The sequence below is a fragment of the Myotis nattereri genome (genome assembly GCF_964212035.1).
Source record: "Myotis nattereri genome assembly, chromosome: 5".
NCBI classification, from domain to species: Eukaryota; Metazoa; Chordata; class Mammalia; order Chiroptera; family Vespertilionidae; genus Myotis; species Myotis nattereri.
The window spans coordinates 96,080,387-96,107,654 of NC_138080.1; the positions used below are offsets into that span (position 1 = coordinate 96,080,387).

Here is a 27,268-nt window from a genome sequence, read left to right on the forward strand (position 1 = left end):
AGATTACTTTCGCGTTTTCCCTTCCTTTCCAAAACTAGGTTTTGTTTGGTACTATATGCAACAACCTAGCAGGGTTCCCCCCCCCCCCCCATTTACTGGCTAACAGCAGGTAATGCACGTTGGGAGTTCGCTGTATGGACCAGATGGGGACCGCTCTGAATTTCCATTAAAATCTGGATCTCTTTCGTCAGGGTTTGTCATTGGCTTTCCTCGCTTTCAGAGGGAATGGAGGTGGGAATGGGCGGATGGTGGTACAATTTGACACAATGTTATAGAAATCTCCAGGGCAGCTCTTCTATTGGGATTTGCTTCCTTGGTTCTGAGTCACTTAGGCCTGCACCTTCCTTTTCCAAACAATCTTGTCTCCCCCGCCACCCCCCCCCCCCCGCCTCTCCCCGCCCCCTGTCCTGGACTGCGTAAAATGGGGAGACTTCTAAGCTGAAATTACTTATGTTGCTGGCTCCCGGTGCCAGGGAAGAATCTCAAGTCTTCAGTCCTCAAAGGTCACCTTTCAGGCCTCATTTCGGAACATGGGCACTAGTCCCGAGTCCCAGCACACCTGGGCAAGCCGCGCGCCGCCCCCGGCCCACTCAGACTGGGCGAAACCATCCCCGAGACCTCACACCCGCCCGAAAACACCCTCCTAGCTCAGACCCCACTAACTGGCGCATGCGCAGCACAGGCGAAGCCCGTCAGCCATCCAGAGGTCCTAGCATCTGCACAGCGGTCAGTCTCGGAAAGGCCTGGCTCCACCGTCACCGGGAGGAAATCCCGGCAGCAGCCTACCCAGCACGACTACTCGCAGAAAAACAAGGGAAACCGCGGTCCCGTCTCCAGCGCGTTTCCGGTTTAAATCTAACTTCCGGTTCGTCAGCCGGTTCCTGTTTCTACCTTTCACTTCCGGTGCCTTCTGTGGCGCTGCGGCAGGTTCCTGCGTCCGCCGCCGACGGCCCCACCGCTCTCCAGGTGAGGGACTCGGGCACCCCGGAGTGCTCCCCGCCGAGATGCCGCGGGGCTGGGCCACCGCAGCTTTGCCGACCTGGGGACCCCAATGCCGCCGGCCGCGGCGGGCTAGGGGCTGCCGGTGGGCTCCGCGGGCCGTGCTGGCCCTGGTCTGGCGCCCAGGCCTCCGGCCCTGGGCCGCGCGGGTCGCCGGGGCCGCCGCCCTCCCTTCCGGCCTCCTCGCCCAGGGTTAGGGCTTCCCGCGCCCCAGTGTGGACTTTGCGTCCCTAAACGTCATTCCTTCCTCTTCTGGGGTTTGAGCATCTCTCCCCCTCGCTGTCCCTATAGACACCCCGGCCCACCTGGACATAGGGGTCTCCGCCTGCTTTTCTAGGCGATTCCGTACCTGCCCCTTCCCACAGCGCTCGGCTCCGCGCTGCCTCTCGGTTGCTGCTGTGGTGCTGCCCTGGCTAGGAGCTGACAGCAGTACTTGCTGTGCCTTTTACTAGGCTGGTTACCGTCCCCGAAGTCCCCAAGATGCTAACTGTTGCTGCTGTCACTTTCAAATTCACGCCCTCGCAGAATCCTTGTAGCCGTGTGGTCTTAGGCAAGTTGTGTTACTCCTTTGGGTTTTCTAGTCTGTCCAGGAATATTAAAACTACTTCAATTTGATTCATTTGACTTTTTATTGAGGATCATAACATGTATGAGAGCAACTTCTCGCTAAAATGAAGTCCATTGCCGTAAAGTAACACACTTTATTGAAATTCTTTAGTAGAGCAGGTTGTAAACATAAGAGTAAATGAAGCGAATCTGTGGCATTCTCCTTTTACCAGCCGTATTGAAGACACCTGACACCTTACGGTTTACAGACTGTTTTTGCATATGAAGAATTTGCCTCCCTTCGTGCAGTTGGTTGTAATGCATGCAGAGTACATTCACAGGTTTCAATGAATACGTGATAGCTTTTGGAAGTAGCAATACGTTGATATTAGAAAACCCAGTGGTCTGACTCACATTAGCTTGTGGGGAGAACAAGCCGATGAAAACTGGTCGGCAGCTGTATGGGGGAGGAGACCCACATGCTGTCTGTGCGCATGGCAGCTGCTGCCTCATCCTTGTGTGCTTGTATATGCACCGCTGGGTTTTGTGTTTGTTGATCTTGGATGTCTGTAGGTTCAGTTCAAGCGAGACACTTGGTGGTGTAGGGAAAAAACATGAAATTTAGTCAGAAGACCCGTTGTTACCGGCTATATACCCATGAGCAGATTACTTAACCTCTCTGAACTCCCGTTTCCGTTTATTGTAAAAGTGGGACAGTTCTTATCAAACAGTCTTGTTAAATGAGATAGTCTCCATAAAAACTGTCCAATGTATTAAATATGAAACAAATAATGGCCGTTTACTATTTATTTAGCACAGTGCCTGGAACACTTGAGTTACACTTTAAAAAAAAAAATTTGCCCAGCCAATACTTATATAATGCTTACTTTGTGCAGGTACTGTATGACATAAATATGAACTAACTAAATCTTCATAAAAACCCTAAGGTGTAGGTAGTGTTATCATCTCTATTTTGCAGACGAGGAAGCCTACGCACTAAGATTCAAGTAACCTCTCGTAGTCAAATAGTAAGTGGAAGAGCGGGGACCTGAACCCAGATAATCTGGCTCTAGAGTTTGTGCTCTTACCCACTCTCTTTGCTACCTCTCAAATGTTAAATGAGCAATGGTCCATCATGGAGAAACTTGCCTGTAGCATAAATCTGATCAAGCAGAGGGAGGGATAGGTGCTGGGGTCCAACCCCAGCAGGTCCAGGGGTCCCCAAAGGTGTGGACTGAGTCGGCGAAGAAGGAATGACTCGGAGGCAGCGTTCAGTTGATCAGCAGCCTTGCCAGGATCTCTAGCCACAATCTCCAGCCAAGTTCTGTGTCCATGGTCTCTTGCTAGGTTCTCCAGCCAAGTTCTCTGTCCATGGTCTCTTGCTAGGTTCTCCAGCCAGGTTCTCCAGGTTCTCCAGCCAGGTTCGGTCGCCATGTTCTAGTCAGGTTCTCTTGCCATGTTCCAGGATCTGTAGCCAGGTTCTGTCTCTAGGTTCTTCAGCCATGTTCTCTCGCTAGGTTCTGTCTCTAGGTTCTGTGTCTAGGTTCTGTGTCTCTAGGTTCTGTCTCCAGTTTCTGTCCAGGATCATTTGCCATGTTCTCTCCAGCGAAGTTCTTCTGTCTCTAGGTTCTGTGTAGGTTCTGTGTCTAGGTTCTGTGTCCTGTTGTCTTGTTACATCTGTATTTATACCAGTTGATTCCAATCCTATCTCTATTCCAAAGGTTAGGGCGTTTCTTATCTCCATTCCAGGGAGTAAAGATTATGTAGCTTAAGCATGATTGTTCGTAGTTAAAGTGATTAATTACCTGCCTGGCACTTAGTTAAGGGGTTTTATTCCCTCCCTAACTTCAGGGGAAAATCCCTACCTGGGGAAACCACTTTTCTCAGAGAGGTGACCTTGGTTGAAACACATAGTGCCAAGAAGGTGAGCAAACATATTAAGAACAGTATGCCATATATGCCAGGTCCCTTGAAACAGCAAGGATGGACCGGCTCCAGGCAGATAGGTAGCTCATTATTACAACTTTCCAGGTGAACAGAGAGAATCAGATAGAATATGAGGAAGTAGTAACTCTAAGCCCAAAATTGGGAGGTTGGGGGAATTTTAACTTTGAGTCCTGGTAACCTTTGGCATTCTGGTAAGAAAGTCCTGCTTCTCTACCATCAAGTTGTAAAATAGAACCCAAACTGCACAACTTATAAAACTTAAAGCCTGGCCTGTGTGGTTCTCAGTGGTTGAGTGTCAACCTATGAACCAGGTGGTCGAGTTTTAATTCCCTGTCAGGGCACATTCTGGGTTGTGGGCTCAATACCCAGTGCGGGGCGTGCAGGAGGCAGCCAATCAATGATTCTCATTATTGATGTTTCTCTCTCTCTCCCTCTTTGAAGTCAAAATATATTTTAAAACAACAAGGAAAACGTAAAGTTACAGGTTTGGATACATCTTTGATATATTTATCTTAACTTGTGTGTTTGTATATGCCTTTCTTCTAGGTGTATTTTTCTGAACAAAAGTTGCCTCAACTTATGTTTTAAGGATGGCTCTCCCTATCATAGTAAAATGGGGTGGGCAGGAATATTCAGTGACCACACTTTCAGAAGATGATACTGTGCTGGATCTCAAACAGTTTCTCAAGACCCTTACAGGAGTGCTACCAGAACGACAGAAATTACTTGGACTTAAAGTTAAAGGTAATTCTCTCCTCAAGTCAGATTTTTTGCATTGATATGAATTTTTATATTAGTTATTATCTATTCTCTTTAATAAGTCCCCTTGGAAGATTTATTTGATAGGGTTATTCCTAAAATTTTTATATGATATAAGAAAGAATATTAAATGTTACTTGAAAGTACCACCAGGATTAAGATCAATGGACACAGACACCAGGGGGTGAGGGCATGAGTGGGGAGGGTGGGGGGGAGAATGAGGGGATAGGGATACATATGTAATACCTTAATCAATAAAGAAAAAAAAATATATAATAAAAAAGAATTACTTTTGATTCCTTTGATAGTTGGTGTTTGCATATTAAATATTTGTCACAGAAGACACTGGTAAAACTAAGTTTTGACATTTGCCCTTTAGCATAACCTTTTCATTATAGCTTGGGCCTTGTACTCTCTCCAAATTATCTTTTCTGATTTGAAAATAATGATGATTTAAAATGATGATTAGCAATTAAATGCATTGTTCATATCCAGTCTAAAAGGGATGTTCATGTTGTCTGTGTTTGTCATATCATTGAAAGGTGTGTTTTGAGTAGCATTAAATCTATAGTGATCTTAGGTGTGCAATGTTCAAGACTTTTTGGAAAACAGTTATCTTCATTTTTAACAATAAAACCACGAATTTATTTGGGTTAGTGAGTTGAATAAGGATGTTCCTTAAGACAGAGTTGGGGAAAAATCAAACCTTGTATTAGTTGGTACTTCTTAGAGTATTAGAAATTCTGAATTCAGCAGTAATAGTTTGTTAATTTAAGGGGAAAAAATACTGCTGTGGGATCTGTACCGAACCTTTTATCATTAGAGTTTTGTATAATAGGATAGTGAAACCAGCACCTGAACTTTAGTGAGAAAACAGTCATTTGCTTCTATTGTAGGCAAACCTGCAGAAAATGATGTTAAGCTTGGAACTCTCAAACTGAAACCAAATACTAAAATCATGATGATGGGAACTCGTGAAGAGAGCTTGGTAAATATTTACTTTTGTTACCATTTGTCCCTGTGAAGATAATATGATTTATATTACACTTCTGTATCACAGTTTAAATTGTAAAATTGTCAGTTTAGTAGTAAATGAAAAATAAAAGCTGCTCGGTGAATGTGGTATTAACTCTGCAGAAAAATACTGGGGAACTTGTTAGTATATGGATAGCTGTAAGTATTGTAGTGCAAATGATCATATTTAACATGGCAGATCAGCCCAGTGAATGTCTATAACAAATTATAAAATGTGAAAAATTTCCCACAGTGTGTGCTTGAAAAGCTCTTGAACTCAATTTCTCATTTGCGTTTTATACTATGCATGTATTTATGTGTTAAAGATAACATGGTAAAAGAAAACATTTTCATCTTAATAGGAAGATGTCTTAGGTCCACCTCCTGACAATGATGATGTTGTCAATGACTTTGATATTGAAGATGAAGTAGTCGAAGTAGAAAATAGGTAAGTGCTTTTCACTGTCAAAGAAAATTGGTTGTAATATAAGAAAAAAAAAATGAATGTTTCATCTGATTTTATTTTTCCATTAGGGAAGAAAACCTACTGAAAATTTCTCGTAGAGTGAAAGAGTACAAAGTGGAAATTTTGAATCCACCCAGGGAAGGGAAAAAGCTTTTGGTACTAGACGTTGATTATACGTTATTTGGTAAGTCGGCTAAAATTGTGTTTCATCTTCTGTTATCCACAACGTTTTTTCCTTTATTTATTTTTTCCTTGCAATATGAAATATTTGAAAGCTTCTCTTATTACAAAAGAAAATCATTCATTGTAGAAAACACATATAAGAATTAAAAATAAGTCATCTATAATCCAGAGACCCAAAGATGACCACTTTTATACTTTTGTGTATCTTCAAGGAGTGTTTGTATGTATATTTTAATTACTTTTGCTTAATGATATATTGAATATTTTCTCATTTAATATTTATTGTGAATTAAATATATATATTTTTTGTTACATAGAATTCTAGTTTTTGGGTGCATCATAATGTGACCAAGTCATTCCCTACTGGTTAACATTTAAATTTTTATGAGGGTTTAAAAAAAAGCATTTTTGATATTAACCCTGGTTTTTTGTTTAGTTATGTTCAGGGCTGATTCTTGAGTTTAAAATTTAAATTATGTTCAGGGCTGATTCTTTAAAATTAGAAAGATGTTCATTTCATCCTCTAATATTGTCAAGAAATGACTAGTTAAATCCTGATATTAGAACGAATTTACTTAACCACTATCCTAAACTTTAAGTACATGATATAAGTTAATGTATACTTATTTTAAAATTTGATTATAAGTTAATTGGACCTATTGTTTGGTGAAATGTGAGTATATGTGGAAGGTGAATGACTCAAAGTAAGAATAAGTAGCCCTAGTTTGTTTTTCATATTCTAAAGTAACATCTACACTTGAGAGACTAGATGAAAAAGAAATTCTGTACTTTACTCTATAAGCCCGAGCTCTGGCTGTTGCTCTTCTTCACGAATTGAACAGAATTGACTAATTAAAATTGGATCGCAAAGATATTGAATTGTGTGCTTTGGAGGCATTTCTTTGTCAGCCAATGTATGTCAGTCTGAAGTAGCTTGCGTTTGAGTGTTCATATTACACTAGAGACCCAGTGCATGAATCTGGGTCACTTGGCCTGGCCTGTGGGAATTGGGCTGAAACCGGCTCTCGGACATCTCCTGAGTGGTCCCAGATTGCAAGAGGGTGGTTCTCGGGTGATGCACCCCAGAATCAGGCTCCTGCCTCTCTGGTTCCGGGTGCGTCACCGAAGAACCACAGCTGCCAAGTCACCGCAGCTTGGCAGCTCCTGTGTTGAGCATCTGCCTCGAGTTGGTTAGTGCATGTCATAGCTACCGGTCGGAGCGTCTGCCCCCTGGTGGTCATTATGCATCATAGCTACCAGTCGGATGGTCACTTAGGCTTTTATATATATAGATTTCCTAAGTTTAATTGATATTATGTACTTATCCACATAATAAACTAATAATCATCTATGACTGATTTTCTTTTAGACCATAGGTCTTGTGCAGAGACTGGGGTAGAATTAATGCGGCCATATCTTCATGAATTCCTAACATCTGCATATGAGGATTATGACATTGTTATTTGGTGTAAGTTATATATATATATATATATGCATATATATATATATGTTTTGTTTGTTTGTTTGTCTTTGTTTAGCTTTCCATGGAAATAAGGTTGTTCCTTATATTCTGGTTTATAAAGTATCACTTAAAATGACCTATGTTTAAATATGATACATTTTTTCATTTGATTTAGCAAATTTTTTTTTAATATATTTTATTGATTTTTTACAGAGAGGAAGGGAGAGAGATAGAGAGTTAGAAACATCGATGAGAGAGAAACATCGATCAGCTGCCTCCTGCACATCTCCCACTGGGGATGTGCCCGCAACCCAGGTACATGCCCCTGACCAGAATCGAACCTGGGACCCCTCAGTCCGCAGGCCGACACTCTATCCACTGAGCCAAACCGGTTTCGGCTGATTTAGCAAATTTTTAATAATCATGTTTAACTTTCTTGCATCACATAGTTGCCAAGTACTACTGAAATAGTTAAATATAGGAAGAGAGTGGATTTTGGTGTTAGATACAAATGGCTTTATTTTCATAAGATTCCCCCCACCCCCTTGATTAGGAACTTTTCTTTCTGATCTTTAATGTAGATTCTTTGATGCTTCAGGATATTGTTGCTTTCTTTCTTCATCACTCTAGTTTCAAAATACTTGGAGAAATATATGTATTTTAAAAATCATAGTGATGTGGTTCTTCAGAAATAAAGAAAGGCAATGTGAACTTACTTAAGGAAAATGAATGAATGGACTAAAGCGGTATAACAAATTGTGGTCTATGGACCATTCCAGGAACTTACAGGTTTGTGATAAGATAAAGGTAATGAGTTTGCTTTAAAAAGTAAATTTAGTACATTACTGAGCACACTGTTTAGTTGAATTGACAATTGTTTTGTGGCGAGACACTCTTGATAAGGGAAGCAGTGTACTGATTTACATCTCACCTTCCCACAAACATGTAAAGTTGCCTCTGGCAATATCATAAGCACAGAGGACCTATCCTGATTGTGAATTAAATAAAATCTAATCAATTAAAGATACTACATTTAATTGTACTAGGTTTTTGATGAGAGGCCACATAATTGTATTTTAGTCTGTAAATTTCCTTTGTACTTTTCCTTGTAATCTGCAACTCTCCATTGTTTAGAGGTAATACATGTTCACAGCCATTAAAATTAAATATTGAAATACATAATTTTCTGGTTTATAAGACAGAAGAAAGCTAAATAGAGTAGGGTTTGAATTCTGGCTCTGTCTTTACTATGTGATGCTGGGTAGGTCAGTTCATCTATCTGAGCCTCAGTTTTCTCATCTGAGAAATGAAGGTAAATAAGCTGATGTTACAGAGTAGTTGTAAAAATAAAAATATTGGTATATTACGTAATAATATGGCACTTAGTATATAAAGGTTACTTAGTAATTAGAACCCCTTTTCATTAGCTGTGAGTCTTTGTTTCTCATCTAAAAACTAGAAACCTGAAATGTATACTGAATTAAAAATTATTTTTTCTCTCTCATGATTGTTGTCATTGTAGATATACCAGTCTCTAATAGTTTAGTTCAGCTGGCCAGTTGTGCATGGAAGGTGATTCTTTTGGTTGTGTGTGTGTGCTAAAGATACTTGTTTTGAGAATACCTCTCTGTACCTCTATTGCCCTAAAACAATACACATACACATACTTAAATAATTGAACTTCTTTTTCCCTTTATAAACATTTTGCTTGGTAATACCTATTTGGTTTAGTCCAGTATCTTGAGACCAGGAGGGTACATAAAGGTGAGGGCTTATATTTTAATATCATTGATCTCAAAACTGGTTGGTGTTGGACAATAAGCAGATATGTAACATAGATTGGTTTATGAATGTAGTTGTCTCAGTCTGTTAAAAGTTGTTAGACTCAGTGAGCATTGAGTTTGGTGAGCCTGGTAAAATTCATTGAACCTGGCTAATCTTTGATGTTAACTTTTTAAAAAAAATATTTGTTATTGATTTCAGAGAGGAAAGGAAAGGGAGAGAGAGATAGAAACATCAATGATAAGAGAGAATCATTGATCGGCTGCCTGTTGCACTCCCCCCTCTGGGGATTGAGCCCACAACCCGGGCGTGAGCCATGACTGGGAATTGAACCGTGACCTGGTTCATAGGTCAACACTCAACTACTGAGCCGCTGAGGCCAGGCTGATGTTAACTTTTGACACATAATATTAATCTGCTTATATTGATGTATATACTTGTGCATTGCCTGGGTAGAAAAAAATGGGCATCCAGACACCCTAAACTTAAGTTTGGAACTGATAGAGAATAGTATTGAGCTATTTTTAAAGAGAATTTAAGTCTTGACTTACACATTTCATAGGTTCACAGTTCTTTTGAACATTGGTTACCTGTGTCTTTTAGATCAGGGGTGGGTAACCTTTTTCTGCCAAGGGCCAGTTGGATATTTATAACATCATTCATGAGCCAAACAAAATTATCAACTTAAAAATTAGCCTGCTATATTTGGGTTAAACATTTAATTAACTCACCCTAATGCCTTGGCAGGGCCAGACCTAATGATTTCGTAGGCCTTGTGTGGCCATGGGCTGGACATTCCCCACCCTTGTTATGTAAAAGTAGTTGTTTAAAATTTTATTCTGTCTTAAAGACACACACTAAGTTTATTTTTATAAATACCTAAAGGGAAATTACCACAATATGTAATTGATTGAACTTTTAGCCTTGCTTAGAAAACTATTTATACAGAAGAAAGGTTTTTAAAAATGAAATTCATGCTTTTCATGTGTCTTATATTATTCCTCATGTTTTAGCTGCAACAAATATGAAGTGGATTGAAGCTAAAATGAAAGTAAGTATCAAAAATCCATTTAAGAATGTCTTGAAACTATATTTGTCTTTTTTAAAGTTTCTAATTGAATTAATTTCATTCTCACTAGAGGACATTTAGTGGGTAAACAGTACAGGAGTTAGAAGTGTGTTTAGTCCGATGGTGGATTGTATTAAATACCTATGTCTTTTTCAAGAAAAAGCAGAGCTCCCCTTTCTCTTCCCTCCCAATTTACTATAATGCTTTCTTTTCCTCTTTTTGTTCTTGTGTGTGATACTTAAAGGAGTGATGCTCTTTTAAAATAATGAATTGGGAAGTAATCTGTCTCTAGTTTCTTTCTTTTGAACTGCTATTTATTGACTTAGTTAAGTGAAACTAAAATTCTTGCCAGTTGTTAAGCAAGAGGTGGTGGTCAGGAGGGTAGAAAGTTGGCATTATGGGAAGTTGTAGCTGGAATATTCAGAAAACCTTGAATTTCCACATTATTATATTTTAACCACAAGAGTATTGTGTATTTCTAGGAGCTGGGAGTGAGCACAAATGCAAATTATAAGATTACCTTCATGTTGGACAGTGCCGCTATGATAACAGTGCATACGCCAAGGAGAGGATTAATAGATGTAAGGAATCATTTTACTTTTATTTAAAGACTTGCTTCTTTTCGAATGTATTTTTATATTTATATTGCTGGAATAAACTACCTAAAGAGTTTAGATACATCTGAGTGGATAGTAAAGTATCAGTTGAGTTTAGACTTAGGAAGATGAATTTAAGGTTAATATTTTTGAATTTTATTTTTCATATTTGAATTTTAATGATAAAATTCAGGGTTTTGATACAGGAAAGGTCATGGATAATTGTCCCATGATAATGGCAGCATAGTGTTGGTAAAGACAGAGTGTGAGAAAAAATACTGACATCAAGGGAGGCACTAGAAACAAACCAAAACAGACTCGCCATGCCCTGTGTGAAACTGTTAAATTGGGGTAATGTCTGTGAAGCCCCAGAGAAGAGCAACAAGAGCCATTAGAGAAAAGTCCATGTTTGGGAACCAAGTGGTGGGTTGACCTAACTACAAAATGACAACACTATTTAAGAGGATGTAGGATTCCTAACCCTGGTTGTCTTAAAGCTCTTGTCATATTTCTTAAGACTTTTTTAGCCAGGAAAACCAAGAATATGGCTTATTGTGACAGCTCATGTATATTTGTCTTCAAATATTTGAGGGGTTTATACAAACAAATTGAGGCAAGTAAAGTTTTAGTAAACTTAAGGAAAAATATATGTATATATATTATTAATCCTCACCGGAGGATATTTTTCCATTGATTTTGAGAGAGAGAGAAAGAGAGAAAGAGAGGGAGAAACATTGATGTGAGAGAGACACATCAGTTGGTTGTCTCCCACACCATATGAACCCTGATAGGGTCAGGGATCAAAGCTGCAGTCCAGGTATGTGTCCTTGACTAGGAATTGAATCGTGACCATTTGGTCTGTAGGCCAGCACTCTAACCACTGAGAAAAACTGGCCAGGGCAAAATTAAAATATTTTAATAATATTCTTTGCTGTAGCTAGGGCACAAAGAAGAAAATAGGCTTCTTACATTAAATGATAGAAGGAGAAAAAGAAAACTTAACTTTTTTTTTAAATTCTCACTTGAGAATATGTTTATTGATTTGAGAGAGAGAAAGAAACATTGATGTAAGAGAAACATTGATCTGTTGCCTCTAGTATATGCCCAACCGGGGATCAAACCTGCAACCTAGTTATGTGCCCTGATCTGGAATTGAATCCACAACCTTTTGGTGTACAGGACAACGCTCCAGCCAACTAAGCCACTGGCCAGGGCAAAACTTAACTTTTTTTTAATTTTATTTTTTATTATTTTTTTTAATATATATTTTGTTGATTTTTTACAGAGAGGAAGGGAGAGGGATAGAGAGTTAGAAACATCGATGAGAGAGAAACATCGATCAGCTGCCTCCTGCACACTCCCTACTGGGGATGTGCCCGCAACCAAGGTACATGCCCTTGACCGGAATCAAACCTGGGACCCTTCAGTCCACAGGCCGATGCTCTATCCACTGAGCCAAACCGGTCAGGGCAAAACTTAACATTTTAAAATTTCAACCATCATCACCATTTACTTACTACTATTTAATGTCAGAATTACTGTTATGATATAATCTCATCTATATATATAAAAGCCTAAGCGACCAAACAATGGAAAGACTGGTCAGCCAGTCGGTATAACGTGCACTAACCACCAGCGGGGCAGACACTCAATGCAGGAGCTGCCCCACGGTGGTCAGTGCGCTGCCACAGCCAACCTGCGGTCCCTCCCCCCGGCCGGCCGGCCCAGATTGGCCCCGATTGGGACTGGGCAAGACAGCCCTGAATGTCTCCCATTGCTGGCCAGACCAAGGGACCCCACCTGTGCACGAAGTCTTGTATTGGGCCTCTAGTATTATTATAAATGAGACCCTTGCCTTCATCAAAATGTATTTTTGCCATTAAAAATTAATTTATTTAAAAAATATTTTTCTAAATGTGTAAAATACATTCACATGATTCAAAATATAATGTACATAAGAGAAATCTTCCTCCCACTTGGGCCCTGCTTCTCTTTAACGCTCTTTACCATGGGAAATCACTTATTTCTTGTGTGGTCTTACAGACCTAATGCAAGTACCAACAGATATGAATGTATAAGGAATTAATCTTTTTGAAGGCTCATTTTAATAATTCAGAAATAAAATTAAGAACTTACAAATTATTGTGCTTTTGAAGTTAAGCAATCAAATGCCCTAGAAATTATGCACCTGTGCCACTGAATTAAAGACAAGTCAGTTTTTTCTGTAATATTTAAATTCTGTATGAAAATATTTAAATTTTGTATTAAAAGATCCAGGTACAGCCCTAACCGGTTTGGCTCAGTGGATAGAGCGTCGGCCTGCGGATTGAAGGGTCCCCGGTTCCATTCCGGTCAAAGTGCATGTACCTTGGTTGTGGGCACATCCCTGGTGGAGGAGGTGCAGGAGGCAGCTGATCGATGTTTCTAACTCTCTATCCCTCTTCCTTCCTTTCTGTAAAAATATCAATAAAAAAATTAAAAAATATATATATATAAATAAAAAGATCCAGGTACATTGTCCATCACTAAGGTTTTCTAGTTCTGAGGGGTAGTATTAGCCCAGGAAGTCATGTGACTGCTTAGCAGCCATCTAAACCATTACTTTAGATTTTTTAAAAATTAAACTGTTATTCTTCCTTTGACCCCAAATCTTCATGTTGAAATTATGGGAAGTCTTATAATGGGGTTTAGTTGAGTTCAGTTTGAACAGATCTTTCAGAAGTTAACATTTCGAGATACATCGTGCTTTCAGGCGTGTTGTATCTCAGTTCTGGTCTGGTCACACAGCCAGCTGTGCCTGCTTACAGAGGAACACCCGGGGTAGTTGTGCAGGGCATTTTGCGTTGTTGCTGCTTTTTAAGTAAGGGTGAACTATTGGAAAATTTGAGTTAAATCTAAACTTTTATTCTAAGGTAAAGCCTCTTGGCGTTATATGGGGGAAGTTTTCAGAATTTTACAGCAAAAAGAACACCATTATGTTTGATGACATCGGAAGAAATTTTCTAATGAACCCACAGAATGGACTAAAGGTAAGACAGTTTTACTTGCTATGCTCACATAACCTGGAATATGTGTTAGCACTTGAATACTGTTAAATTTCATACATTTTTGGAAATACTCTCTATTATTATGGTCATGCAAGAAAAGCTTAATTATTTAGAAAATTTTATATAACATTGAACATTGTCTCCTTGGTTAGCCAACTCATTCAGGTGTTTTATTTTTAATTAAATTTGGGGGACAACATGAGCTTATTGACCATTGACTTTTAGCATCAAAAGTGAAAGCATCAACCCTGGCCAGTTTGGCTCAGTGGATAGAGCATCAGCCTGGGGACCAAAAGGTCCCAGGTTCGATTCCAGTCAAGGGCATGTACCTTTGTTGCAGGCTCCTCCCCGGCCTGGGCCCTGGTTGGGGTTCGTGCAGGAGTTGACCAATTGGTGTGTTCTCTCACATTGATGTTTCTCTCTGTCTTTCCCTCCCTCTTCCACTCTCCTTAAAAAAAAATCAATGGAAAAATATCCTTGTGTGAGAATTTAAAAAAAAAAAGTGAAAGCATCAGACATTTTATTAATAACGGATGCAAATCTTGGAATTTCTTATATTCTAGTTATCTGGAAAGCTGGCAGTAAGGGTCTTTTTCAAAATATATTTTTATTGATTTCAGAGAGGAAGGGAGAAGGAGAGAAAGTCAGAAACACCACCCACAACCCGGGCATGTGCCCTGACCTGGAATTGAACTGTGACCTCCTTGTTCATAGGTCAATGCTCAGTCTCTGAGCCATGCTCAATGTTGTTGTTGTTGTTTTAATTAGAAATGAAACAGGTTGTAAAAATGTATGCTCTCGTAGCTATATAAAAGTTTAATAGAAAAATATTGAAATGAAAATCATCAATGTTAAAATTTATCTCCCTTGTTACATAAAACTTGTATTTGGGTTAACTTTTTATGAATGAAGTGATATGAATGAAATTATTCAATTAGTAAGAAGGGGAAAAGTCTAAGCAGATATGCAAAGAAGAGATGCCATATAGGATTTAAGTGCTATAAGAAAGTGTTTCAGGTTCAGACTGAAAAGATAACAAGGTAAAATTAGGTGGAAGAGCTCTTAACTTGTATTATAAACATTATACCATGACTATCAGTTTGTTAAACTGAGGTAATATAAAAGTAATTTTGAATATTGATATCCTTGGTGATATTTTAATATCATTAACTCTAAATGATAGATGAGTGTAAATTTGTACCAGTTTCCATAGTGCAGTGTGAAATATTGGGTAATGTTTGTTTCCTGATAGATAAGGCCTTTTATGAAAGCTCACCTAAATCGAGATAAAGACAAAGAACTTTTAAAATTAACTCAGTACCTCAAGGAAATAGCAAAATTAGATGACTTTTTGGACCTAAATCACAAATATTGGGAAAGGTAAGTGCTAATTATTTTCTCTTTCCATTAATGAATGAAAAAATTGGCGACTCTGGTTTTACACATAACTCTTAATTTTTATTTTAAAATGCGTGAATCTAAGAATATATTCTAATCCCATGACATCTGCCCTGAGAGTATTTTTCCCTTTTGTCTTAACCTCTAATTAGTCGATAAACCCACGTTTTAAGATCTCTAGTACTTCTAATAGAGAGGAATTGAGAGTCTGGTACATGTTTGTGATGCTATCTGTAAATTATTTTGTGACATGAGGTAGGTCACTATTAATGAATTACCTGGGCTTGTAATCTCTGTTCTGATATTATAAAATAATGTCTGCATAAAATAAAATACACTAAAAATTTATCTACAAATCTCTCTGTGTAGCAGAAATGTTAGCGAACTTTATTCCACTAGAAAAACAAATTGTAGATGACTTAACTAAGTGGTAGGTATAAATGCCCCAATGCCAGGAAGTGAGCAAGTTCTGCATCATCAAAACTTGTCTAGGTGTTATGATTTTAAGAACTCTTTGCTCATTCCCCATTACCACTGAGTATGGTAACTCATAAATGTGATAGAGATATGAAACTTTTAATTTAGTGGTAGATTCCTGTAAAATAATATGAAGGAAAGTTTGTTTGATTAGTAAAATTAATTCATTTGCATCTTTACCCTCTTGATCAGAGACCCTTAGCATCTTTGGCCCACTATCTTTGTGCAAGAAAAATAAGATTTTTAAATGGAGTTTGAGGTTTTTTGGGGAGAAATTATAATATTAATTATAGGCAAGGCAGTGTAGAGTGATTGAGGGCCTTATTTTTAATCTGAGCTCTGACACTTTCTGGCTGTGTGAACTTGGGTGAATTGCTTAACCTCTTTGTTTCTGTAAAATTGGAATAAGTTCTAATAGAAAACTTTTCATAGAGCTGTTGTGAGGACCAAATGAACCTAGAGTATGTGTTTAGAATAGTGCTTGGCACATAGTCCAAAACTGTTAGTGATTATTAACAGTTACTACTCATCTTTAAAAGTTTTGGTACTAAAACAACTATTTTCCTTTGGGGAGAGAGTTAGATTGTTATTGTGAGTTTAGCATGGTACAGCTTAGACGTCTTTTATTTCTTGCAGATATCTCTCAAAGAAGCAAGGACAGTAGTTCCAAGTTATGCTGGCAGTTATTGAAGATACTTGAGATCCACGAACTCTTGCTTTTATGCTAGAAATCATTATAGTAGTGCTGGACACTGAAGCAAATACCAGACTGCTTATACTTGGTCTTCCAGTTTTTTGTAAATTTAATTTTATATTTTTTGAAGATCACAGCAATATGCTAAAAATATTCTTTTTTCCCTATGTGAATATATTGTTACTCGTGAAAAATATCTTCTCCAGGATTGAGTACAGAGGTGTACCCCTCACTCCCCACTCACACAAAAAAAGTGGACAGAAATGTATACTCAACAATATCATTTTGAGATTTTGGAAACTATGTTTTACGTTCCTGCCTTATTTGTGTTGTTGTTGGACTAAATCTAAGACCAATTCCATCTTGAAACTACTGCTTTTTCTTTTAAAACAAACAAAATACATACATTTTCAGTAAGGAACCTAGTTTGGTATGATTAAAAGCACCAATTTTTTTAAATTTTTTTGTCATAGACACAATTTCTCTTCTTATCCACTATTGACATCTCTAAATTGTGAGCTGTCTGGTTGTATGTGTGTCAGTGTTTGAGTAAAACTGGAAAATGTCAGCTGCAATACCAATATGTCATAGTATGAAAAATAGAAAACATAAGATTGAAATATAAAACTAAGAAACAAGAATGTTTCTTTTTGGTGGCTAAGTAGAAACATTTCTGCCTAAAACCATTGTCATAAAAGCAGAGGCAATACATTTTAAAATGGGACATATCACTGATTCAGCCCTAAAAAGCATGAACAAAGTGTTTGTTCTGTTCTAGCTATATCTTGTCTAAGTGCAACACTGTTTCAGTGAAAATATCTAGCCATAAGCTTTAAAAAAATTGAAATGCTTAAGCCTGCAGATAAGTAATGTGACCACTGTTTTGTGTTGACAGTATTGGTTTATACAGTTCTTGTATTTGAAAGGAATTTGATCCTTTCAAATGAACCTGGTGTATATTGTTCTTACGGGACTATTTCAGTGGTGTAAATAATAAATACCTTTTCTTAAAACACTGGTTGTGTGCTCTGTTATCCCAAATACTTTTTAATCACAAAACAAACATTAGGACCAGGCAAGGCTCTCTTGAATAAAATTAAATGTGTGTGATTTTAAAAGGGTGTATTTCACTTCATGCATTCAGAATTGGTTTTTAATAGCTACTTAGATATGTTAAATTACTTAATTCTAATAAGCACCATGTTTTCAAAAGATAAGCTATTTTCTTTTTTTGGGCTCAAATAAACTTTACACAAATTATTATTTTTGCTAAACCCAGACCTCTTTCTCCTCTAGAGGCATTCAATTGCATCACCATCATAAAGGTAGAACAAGATGTAGCCATAGGGTCAAACAGAGAAATACATATTTCACATGCATGCTCATCCCACCAGGTTTCCCTTAACCCTTAATACTGCTTTAGGTTAAGTGTGTTCTGCTGCCAAGGTTGGGGTAGGAGGGTGAGGTTTTGGATCTGAGCCGACCCAGAGTGTGATTAGGAACTCCAGTGATGGACATATTAGAGGTCCTTAGGCACCTCAAGCCCTGAATGGGTCAGTAATTCTCTGTCCCAAAGGGCAAAGGCAGGTACCACTGGACCCTGGGAATCTATCTCTAGCGTGTGGACCACAGCAACCCAGCTCACATCCACCAACCTCAGTTTCTAGGCCTCATACTCCAGCAGCAGCCCCGCCTTCTCTGGATGCCCAATCCCCTCAATAGAGGCTTTCTTGTTGGCCAACATAGTGTGTCACTTGCACTGGGCATAGGTGAACACCCGAGAACAATCATCAACACTGATGCAGCTATCCCGAGAAATGTCCACACCTGCCACTCCTACCTGGAATTGCTGGGAGCGCTTCACTGTCCCCCCCCCCCCCCCCGCCCCCCAATAGTGTCTGCCACTGGTGATGGCTGTGTCTGCCAGCACCACTGCTCACTCCCAGAAACGCTCCACATTCAGGGAGCGTTTGGTGGGCTCCAATCCATATTTGACCCTGTGTCTTCTCTGAAGAGTGCCAGGCTGCTGTGGGCGGTTTTCTCTTCCAGTTTGAAACTGACACCTCTGTGGGCTTCAGCAGCAGCCTCCAATCCTTTGGCTCCCCAGCGGCACAGTCACTGAGAACATGCGAAGGGCAGCGCCATCTTGTGTCCCATCTTTTCTCTTTTTAAAGCTTTTAAAAAATAAATTTTTATTGGTTTCAGAGAGAAAGGGAGAAATAGAATCATCAATGATGAGAGGGAATAATTGATCAGCCGCCTCCTGAATGCTCCCAACTGGGGATTGAGCCCTCAACCTGGGCATGTGCCCTGACCGGAAATTGAACCATGACTCCTGGTTCATAGGTCAATGCTCAACCCCCGAGCCACACCCGCCGAGCAAACTGTTTTATGACAGGTGATTATAAGGATATATGGTGCAGAAGATCAAGACGTGTTTCTTTTTAAAAAATTTTAAATGTATGGGTTTTAGAGAGAGAAACATAGATTTGTTGTTCTACTTATTGATGCATTCACTGGTCGATTTCTTGAATGTACTCTGATGTGGGATTGAACCCACAACCTTAGCTTTATTGGGATGATACTTTAACCAACTGAGCTACCTGGCCAGGACCTAAAGTGTGTTTCTTAATTCTGAAGCTAAGTTTAAATATTTAAGGATGGAATAGAATGTTCATTTCATTGGTACATTTCTCACTATAAAAGGCAGCTTATTTCAAAGTAGGCATGGAAAAGACAATCTTTTTAAGAGAAGTGAACATTTAAAACTATTCAAATGGCTCAAAAAGAGTAGATATATTTTTTAAGCAGATATTTTCTAAATCAATATAAACTAAAATACAAAACTTAGCAAGTGTCAGGGAGCAAAGTAGGATTTTTTTCTTTTTAAATGTTTTTATTGATTTGATAGAGGGATAGAAACATGGATTGGCTGCGTCCTGCACGACCCCCCACTGGGGATCAAGCCTGCAACCCAGGCATGTGCCCTGACAGGGAATCGAACTAATGATTTCTTCGTGCATTGGTTGAGTCTCCACCATTGAGTCACACCAGCTGGGCACAAAGTAGGATTTTTAAAAACACTTTTTCCATTAGGTGGTGCCCAAACCAAACATTGCAAGCCAGTGTGCTAAATGAAACAATTCCGAGAGAACATCATCATTGTCAGCTGATTGAGATCACATGTGCTTGTTATTAATACATTCATAGAGGATGGAAGTTTGGCTTGTCCTTGCGCCTCATGATTGATTGGACGCATACTGGTCTTATATATAGCTTCCTATGTGTGGCACACACAGCAGAGCCAAGAGATGACAACTTAGATGCACATTCTGGCGAAATAGCAAGTTATTTTTATGATACAGTAGTCGCCCTTACCCATGGTTTCACTTGCTCTGGTTTCAGTTGCCCACTCTCAATTGTGGTCTAGAAATATTACATGGAACATTCCAGAGGTAGTAAGTTTTAAATTGCATGGCGTTCGGAGTTAGGGTGAAATCTCGCGATAATCACCCCTCGGTCCCGTGTCTTCGCGCTGTAGCCGAGCCGCTCATTAGAGGCTTAGTCGCCATTTTGGTTGTCAGATCCACGGTCAAGGTATCGCCGTGCTTGTGCCCACGTAACCCTGATTTTTAGTTTATCGTTGCCCCAAAGCTCAAATATAGTGATGCTGGCAACTTAGGTACGCCAGAGAGCAGCCGTAAAGTACTTCCTTTAAGCGAAAAGGTAAAGTTCTCGACTTAAGGAAAGAAAAAAATCCCGTAACCCGAGGTTGCTGATCTACGGTAAGGACGACTCTTATATTCGTGAACCTGAAGAAGGAAAACGAAATTGTGCTAGTTCTGCTGTCGTCCCTCAAACGGCAAACAGTAGGACCGTGGTGCTTAATAAGTGCGTAGTTATGGAAAAGGCATTAAATGTGGGGGTGGGAAACATGACATCATCATGGCTCGAGGCTCCTGATTATCGTCAGAAGGTCAGTAGTCGCCTAGCGCTTCGTCACAACCTACGTCATTCACCTCGTCTCACGTCACTCATCTCGTGCGGTCGGCCTGGAGTCAGCGTCCGAGGAGGGTGAGTACAGTATAATTAGGTATTTTGAGAGGAGAGAGAGCAAGCGCGTTCCCTTAAGTTTTATTGTAGTATATTGTTACAATTGTCCTAACTTATTACCAGTTGTTAATCTCTAACTGTGCCTCATTTATAAGTTAAGCTTTATCGTCATTATGTATGTTTAGGGAAAAAACACAGCGTATTGATAGAGGGTTCCGTCCTGTTCGTGGTTTCAGGCCTCCACGGGGTGGGGTCTCGGAACGTGTCCCTCGCAGACAGGGAGGGATGAGTGAAGAATTGTTCCACACCTTCAAACAGCTTGTACCTCATCAAGTATGTGCAACCTAAAACCTGCAAAACATTGTTTCATCTTTGATGTAGAGGGCAGTTTGATATCTAGTAGCCTGTCCTGTCCTTTTTGAAAATCAGTTATTGGGTAATAATACCCATAGGAGACGTAGGTATTATTACCTACATCTTTTTCTGTTTTGTTTTTTTTTTTTTTTTTTTTTTAAACAACTGGAAGGTTTTACTTATAATTACTAAGAGGGCAGTATTAAGAGGAAAACTTTTCTTGATGAAGTCTATATTTTACAAATACTACCTTGGCTTTTTAAAAGTTTTATAAAGCAAGGAAAATGAATGAGGAAATACTTCTTATGGTCCAGGCGGTCGCCAACCTTTCGGATCTCAGGGGCCTCTGGACTGGAATACCTGTCACCTCCTCCCCTGCCCCCCACCCTCAACTCCCCTCCCAAAGTGCATATGTTTGAAATATAGTGGAATATTAACATTATTTTAATCTTCTAACTTTGGAAATTAGCTGTTCCCAGGTAGAAGGGTGCTAATTTTGCCATGCCATGTAAGAAATAAAAAATCATTCCAAAGCAATGAGTTTTTTAAAACATTTTTTAAATTGTTAAGATAAAGTAAGCTAAATGTTATTTCTTTTTCTGATGGACTTGGCAGAATAAATTGTCTATGCAGGAAGCAGGCAGTCAGCATTAGATTTGTTAGTACCTATTATATATCTCAAGGCACCGTTCTTCATAGATAAACACAATGAGATTTTTCTACCCTCACAGAGTTTATACTGTATTCAAGGAAGGGAAACGAGAAAGAAAAAAAAACCTAATAAGGTAATTTTCAAAGAATGAGAAGTGCTATGAAAATATGATAGGAAGTGATTGGGGTGACAGGAGTAGTAGGGTGGTGATTCACAATGGCATGAGATAAGTAGGAGGACCTGAATGATAAGAGACATCATTCAGAATATTATGGAGAAGATTGTTGGGAGTAGAGCTAGGAACAAGTGCAAGACCTGAAGGCAGGAACAAGTAGGCAGATGTAGGGACTAGTGGGAGGTAATTGGTGCCTGGTGGGAGCTGAGCATGGAGAGGATGGTAGAGCCCAGGGGGTAGGTAGGATTTTGCAGGTAACAATAAGTAACCTAGTGAATTCTAAATGAAATGGGGGGGAACCAGTAGGGGAATAACTAATTTTTTAACAGACTTAGTGAGATAAAATTTACACACTATATGATTAACCCACTTGCATTTCAATAGTTTTTAGTATATTTACAGTTCAGCAACCATCACTATGATCTAATTTTAGAACCTGATTTTTTTTTTTAAAGATCACTTTGGTTCTTTTGTGGAGAATGGATTTAGAGGGGCAAAAGTAGAAAGGACGGGAACAGTTAGGAGGGTATTGATTTTATCGAGGTGAGAGGTTTTCAAAGTGAAGTTTTCATTTTTTCATTGCATCATTTCCCAACTACCTGCTGAGCCCCTGTGATGTGCCAGACACTTTGTGAGGTGCCAGGTGTTGATCCCTGCCCTATAGAGCATGCAGCTGTGGGACTGTGCATGACAAACTCAGCTCTCTGTGCCTCACCACTTGGTAAGAGTTTTAATTTGAAGAATAGAAAATTCAGCACGTCAAAGTCAACATATAAAGAGTCTTTCTCACCCCACCTTCACCCAAAGTGAACAAGCCCTCTGATTCCAGTTAACCCTCCTGTCCAGTGGCTGCAGGCAGGATGAAGTGTCCAGTGTGAGCATGCATGGATGACAGCATGGGGAAGAGCTCTAGATTTGTGCACTCAGGAAGACACATCAAATGCCTCTTTCATTTATCTTCCGGGGGGCGGCGTGTGCTGCAGTGAGAACATCCCCGTCTAGCTATTTCATATATGGGCAGCTGAAAACACTTATGGAATATTTTGCATTTGTGTTCTCTCAGTATATTGCCACTCCTCCCCCAATATCTAATGGGCCTGCAATGTATGCCCTAGGTTTGTGGTTAAATTCTGTCAGAGTTTCCTCAACTCAGTCTATTGAACTCATTCCTCCAGCGTTCTGGGGGCTCATCTCATGCAAACGGATTTAAAGGTGCTGCATTATAGTTAGATCTTTCAGAACATGCACTGCTATAATGTTTGTGAAATAGTTGAAGCAAAAACAAAAAATAAGCGGAATTTATACTGAGGGCTAAATAATGAAGGGGCACTCAAGAACTTGTGCAGATACTACTAAATTTTGAGAGGAAATATATTTACAGTCCATATTCTGTAAACATTCTTTTATCTGATTAGTTGTTAGACTTAATGATTTAAAAGATCTGTAATAGCTATGCATGATTATTTTTATTTTTTTCTTTCTTATTTATTTATTTGTTTATCTTCCTTCTGTCAAACCCTGAGCCAACCACTTTCCCCAGGCTTCCTAGGGAGGTATAGGAAAAGGACCATACAAGGCAGACAAGACACGGGAAAAAGAACAATGGGAGGTGGAGACAGTTCCTTCACATGGCGAAGAGGATGAGAAAGGTCACCATCAGGCAAAAGAGCCACGTGGCCTCTAAGAGGGCAAAGCCCAGAATGGTGTAGGAGAAGAGCTGTTGCTTCAGAGAAGGGGTCCTGGCATAACCAATGATGAGGCTCCCAAGCACAGTCCCAGTTCCAGCCCCAGAGCCTGCCACCCCTGCTGTGGCAGCCCCAGCCCCAATGAACTTGGCTGCGATGTCAGTGTCCCTTGAAATGGTACTGGTTTGGAAGCTGCGGTTAGAAATAAGCGAGGTCAGGGGACGTGGGGCTGCCAAGCTGCTGAGGCTCTCATCTGTCAGGTGCCTTTGGTCCTTTCAGCATTGATGGGCTCAGCTGAGAGGTGCTCCTGACCAAGGAGGGGGTGGAGACAAACTTGGTGCAGGCATACATTTCAGGGGATGAGGGGAACTGCTCCCAGTGCAGAGAAGACAGAGAGGGGCCGATTCTTTTTATTTTTAAAGGCTATTTCTATTAGTTAGGAAAGACAAATAACTTTTAAGAATCGCAATCTCACCGCCTAGAGGTTAACATTATGATGTACTTCCTGTCAGGCATTTGTCCATGTCCATGTGTACTGATGAAATATATGTACAGGAATGGCTAGATCTCAATGGCTCTTTGTGCTTGAATTGGCCCATATGGTTATTTTTATTTTTATTATTTTTTATTTTTATTTTTTTTCCATATGGTTATTTTTAGATATAGTTGAAAGCTTCTGGAAGCAGAGACCAAATTTCTATTTTGTATTCCAGGTCCAAAGTAAACTTCTGAACTTGGTATAGATCTGACAGATGTGAATTTATAAACAAACAAGCCATAAAACATGCACTGATTTAATGTCTTTATTTTTAACACTTGCTTCATTAAATGCTTCCAACTGTAATGAGATTCATGCCAGCGGAGTCTGAAACATATATTTGACTGCACCACTTGGGAGTAGCAGGGCAGGGTGTGGCCTTTATGGACATAGACTTGGGAGTTGGCAGACCTGGGCTAGATACCCAGTTCCACAACTTCTGTGGCTGTGAGGTTAGAAATTTAACCCCTATATTGGTGTTCTATTCCTGCATAACAGAGTCCCACAAATTTAATGGCTTAAAGCAATACCTGTTTATTATCACATGGTTTCTATGGTAAGAGTCTGAACATGGCTTAGTTGGAGCCTCTGGTCAGGGTCTCCCAAGGTTGTTGGTCAGACTAGGTTTCATCTGGAAGCTTGACTGGGGAAGAATTTGCTTCTAAACTCATTTAGGTTGTTGGCAGAATTCCTTTCCTTAAGGCTGTATGATTGTATGAAGACCTCCTACTTTTTGGTGGCTGTCAGCTGTCCTCGGATTTTTAGAAGCTTTTCACAATTCCATTCACTGAGCTGCTCTAGTATGGATGCTTACCTCCTCAAACCGGCAGGCGAGTCTCCTACTCCAGGTAGCTAAAGCAGACTGTCTTATATAACAGGAAGCAAACGTGGAAGTGACATCCCATCACATTTGCCTTATTCCGTTAGAAGCAAGTGACAGGTCCTTCCCACAGTCAGGGGAGGGGATTACACAAAGGTGAGCACCAGGAGGTAGAATTACTGAGATTTATTTTATGATCTCTCTGCCCCAATTCCTGAGCCTAATCTGTAAAGCTGGTATAACAATGAAATAATATATATCAAATGTTTGCATATATCAAATGTTTGCATGGTGCCTTCATAAATGTCAGTGACGATGATGGTGATGCTTTTTTGGTGATAACCAATGGATATCCTGATAAATGCTTATAATTCTGAATTGTGGAGACCCTTGTAAGAACTCACTGGAATATAAAGAAGTTTAAGTTTTGAACTTGAGTCTGTCAAAGGATAGTATCAAGTCAGTTATCTATGTGATATGGAAGAACGGCAGTGTCATTGATTTTTAAGGCAGGACATAATTCATGAGTAATAGCTAATGACTTTGAAATGAATTGCAAGAGATTTTCTTTGATTGTTTTGCTTAGGCACATTATTCCACATTACAGAGATACTTTAATGTACTCAGCTCTTTCCCTATTGGTGGACATTTAATTTTTACCAATAATAACAATTACCAATAATAAGCTTCCTTCTACCGATATTAAATGTACTTGTATGTTTCTGTAGGAAAAAGTTATTCAGCCATTTATTGAGGTCATAGGTATCAGACATTGTGTTAAGTGCTGAGTGAACAAGACAGATATGGTCTATTTCTTTATGGAGCTTACAGCTAAAGATTAAGCAAATTCAAGATTAAAGGCATTAAACAAATAATGCCTTTATCTGTGAGGGGTGCATTATAGGAGGGCCTAATATAGTAAGGAATAGGGTGAGGTGAAGTCAGATCCAAGGACAGGAAGATAGCAGAGTTTTGGGGTAGGCCTCTCTCAAAAAGGAATAAAATGTTATAATTGAGGGAAAGTCATTCCCTCCAAAGCTTACAGAGATGTTGCCTGTCCCTCACAGGGCATGAGAGAATGGACTTTAGTTTTAGAAATACGATTGATTGGAAAATATTTTCATTTTCTGAACTTTTTGATCAGGGCCAGTCTCTTCTTTTCCAACCCCCAAACTGGCTTTCCCACCTCCACTGACAGCAACTGCATGAAAATGTCTTTTTATTTTTAAATACATTTTCAAAATATATAGAGATGCCAAAAGAAAGGTAGTTAGAGAAAAACACCCTAAGATATACCCATTGCTAGTACCTTGGTATATATTAGTGCTGCCCAACAGAAAGATAAGGTGAAGCATAAATGTGAGCCACACATGTAATTTAAATATTTCTAGTGCCCACATTAAAAAAGGTTAAAAGAAATGGGAAAATTAATTTTAATAGTTCTTTAACTTAATATATGCAAAATACCATTTCAACATATAACTGACATAAATATGAATGGGACATTTTACATTCTTTCATACTGTCTTTGAAACCCAGTTTGTATTAGCAACTCTCACCACATTTCAAGTGCTTAGTAGCCAACGTGCTAGTTCTTATAGTATTGAACAGTGCAAAGGTGTGTGTGTGTGTGTGTGTGTGTGTGTGTGTGTGTGTATATTATTAACCTTTATTCAGAATTTGGTTCTTAAAAAATATATTTTTTTTAATTTTAGAGACAGAAGAAGGGAGGGGGAGAGAGAGAAACATTGATGTGAGAGTGGAACATCAATCAGCTGCCTTGCCTCCTACACACTCCTTATTGGGGATTGAGTTGCAAACTGGGCATGTGCCCTGACTGGGAATCGAACCTTTTGGTGCACAGGACGATACCCAAACAACTGAGCCACACTGACCAGGGCTCAAATTTGTTTCTAATGTACCAAAGGAGGGAGTAGCCACATTTTCTATGTGGATGAGACAGAAAGTAAAAGGAAAGGTTGAGGCTTAAAAACTGTCAGCTGCCACTCATCAAAAGAAGAGTCTCAGTCTCTCAATCTCATATATGTGTGTGTGTGTGTGTGCTTCCAGGTAAGGAAAGATATTCAGAACTACACATAAATAATGTTGTAACATATTAAAAAAATAATATTGTAATAATTATATATGGTGTCTGATGGGTACTAGATTTATCGAGGTGATCACTTCCGAAGGTATATAAATGTCTAGTCACTGTGTTGTACACCTGAAACTAATATAATATTATATGTTGATTGTAATAGAAAAAACTAAAAAAAATTAAGTGGGGTGGGGAGATAAACTGGCAAGCCTAAGAGTTAGCAAGAGAAGGCTATGTGTATATAGTAAAGAGGGCCAGTTTGGGGACAAACATACAGCAGCCCCTCTCCCTAGCACATGTGACCCAATTATGGCCCCTAAAATAGAAGTTGGCACTTGCTGTTCCTTTTCCTGGAATGTTCTCCCTCATGTCTTTCAGCTGTCTGCCAACTCTTACCTCATCTTCCTCACGTGAGGTCTTCCCTGCACATGCCATCTGAATGAGAGGCTTCCCT

General features: G+C 39.3%; 1 protein-coding gene and 2 pseudogenes across 3 annotated transcripts; 1 reads left to right on the plus strand and 2 right to left on the minus strand.

Moving 5' to 3' along the window:
* Positions 1-671: 671 nt before the first annotated feature.
* On the plus strand, positions 672-17,452 carry UBLCP1 (ubiquitin like domain containing CTD phosphatase 1). The gene is made up of 11 exons (XM_081090671.1): positions 672-966; positions 4,039-4,236; positions 5,148-5,239; positions 5,628-5,713; positions 5,800-5,915; positions 7,284-7,382; positions 10,172-10,209; positions 10,710-10,808; positions 13,736-13,852; positions 15,123-15,250; positions 16,382-17,452. Exons 2-11 carry the CDS (start codon positions 4,083-4,085, stop codon positions 16,407-16,409), a joined length of 957 nt encoding a protein of 318 aa, XP_080946797.1. The 5' UTR covers positions 672-966; positions 4,039-4,082; the 3' UTR covers positions 16,410-17,452.
* A 506-nt stretch (positions 17,453-17,958) lies between these two features.
* LOC308520359 (SPRY domain-containing protein 4-like) lies at positions 17,959-18,584 on the minus strand (annotated as a pseudogene). The gene has a single exon. The product of its transcript is annotated as an SPRY domain-containing protein 4-like (transcript).
* A 4,713-nt stretch (positions 18,585-23,297) lies between these two features.
* LOC308520531 (ATP synthase F(0) complex subunit C2, mitochondrial-like) lies at positions 23,298-23,709 on the minus strand (annotated as a pseudogene). Its single transcript has one exon. The product of its transcript is annotated as an ATP synthase F(0) complex subunit C2, mitochondrial-like (transcript).
* Positions 23,710-27,268: the final 3,559 nt, after the last annotated feature.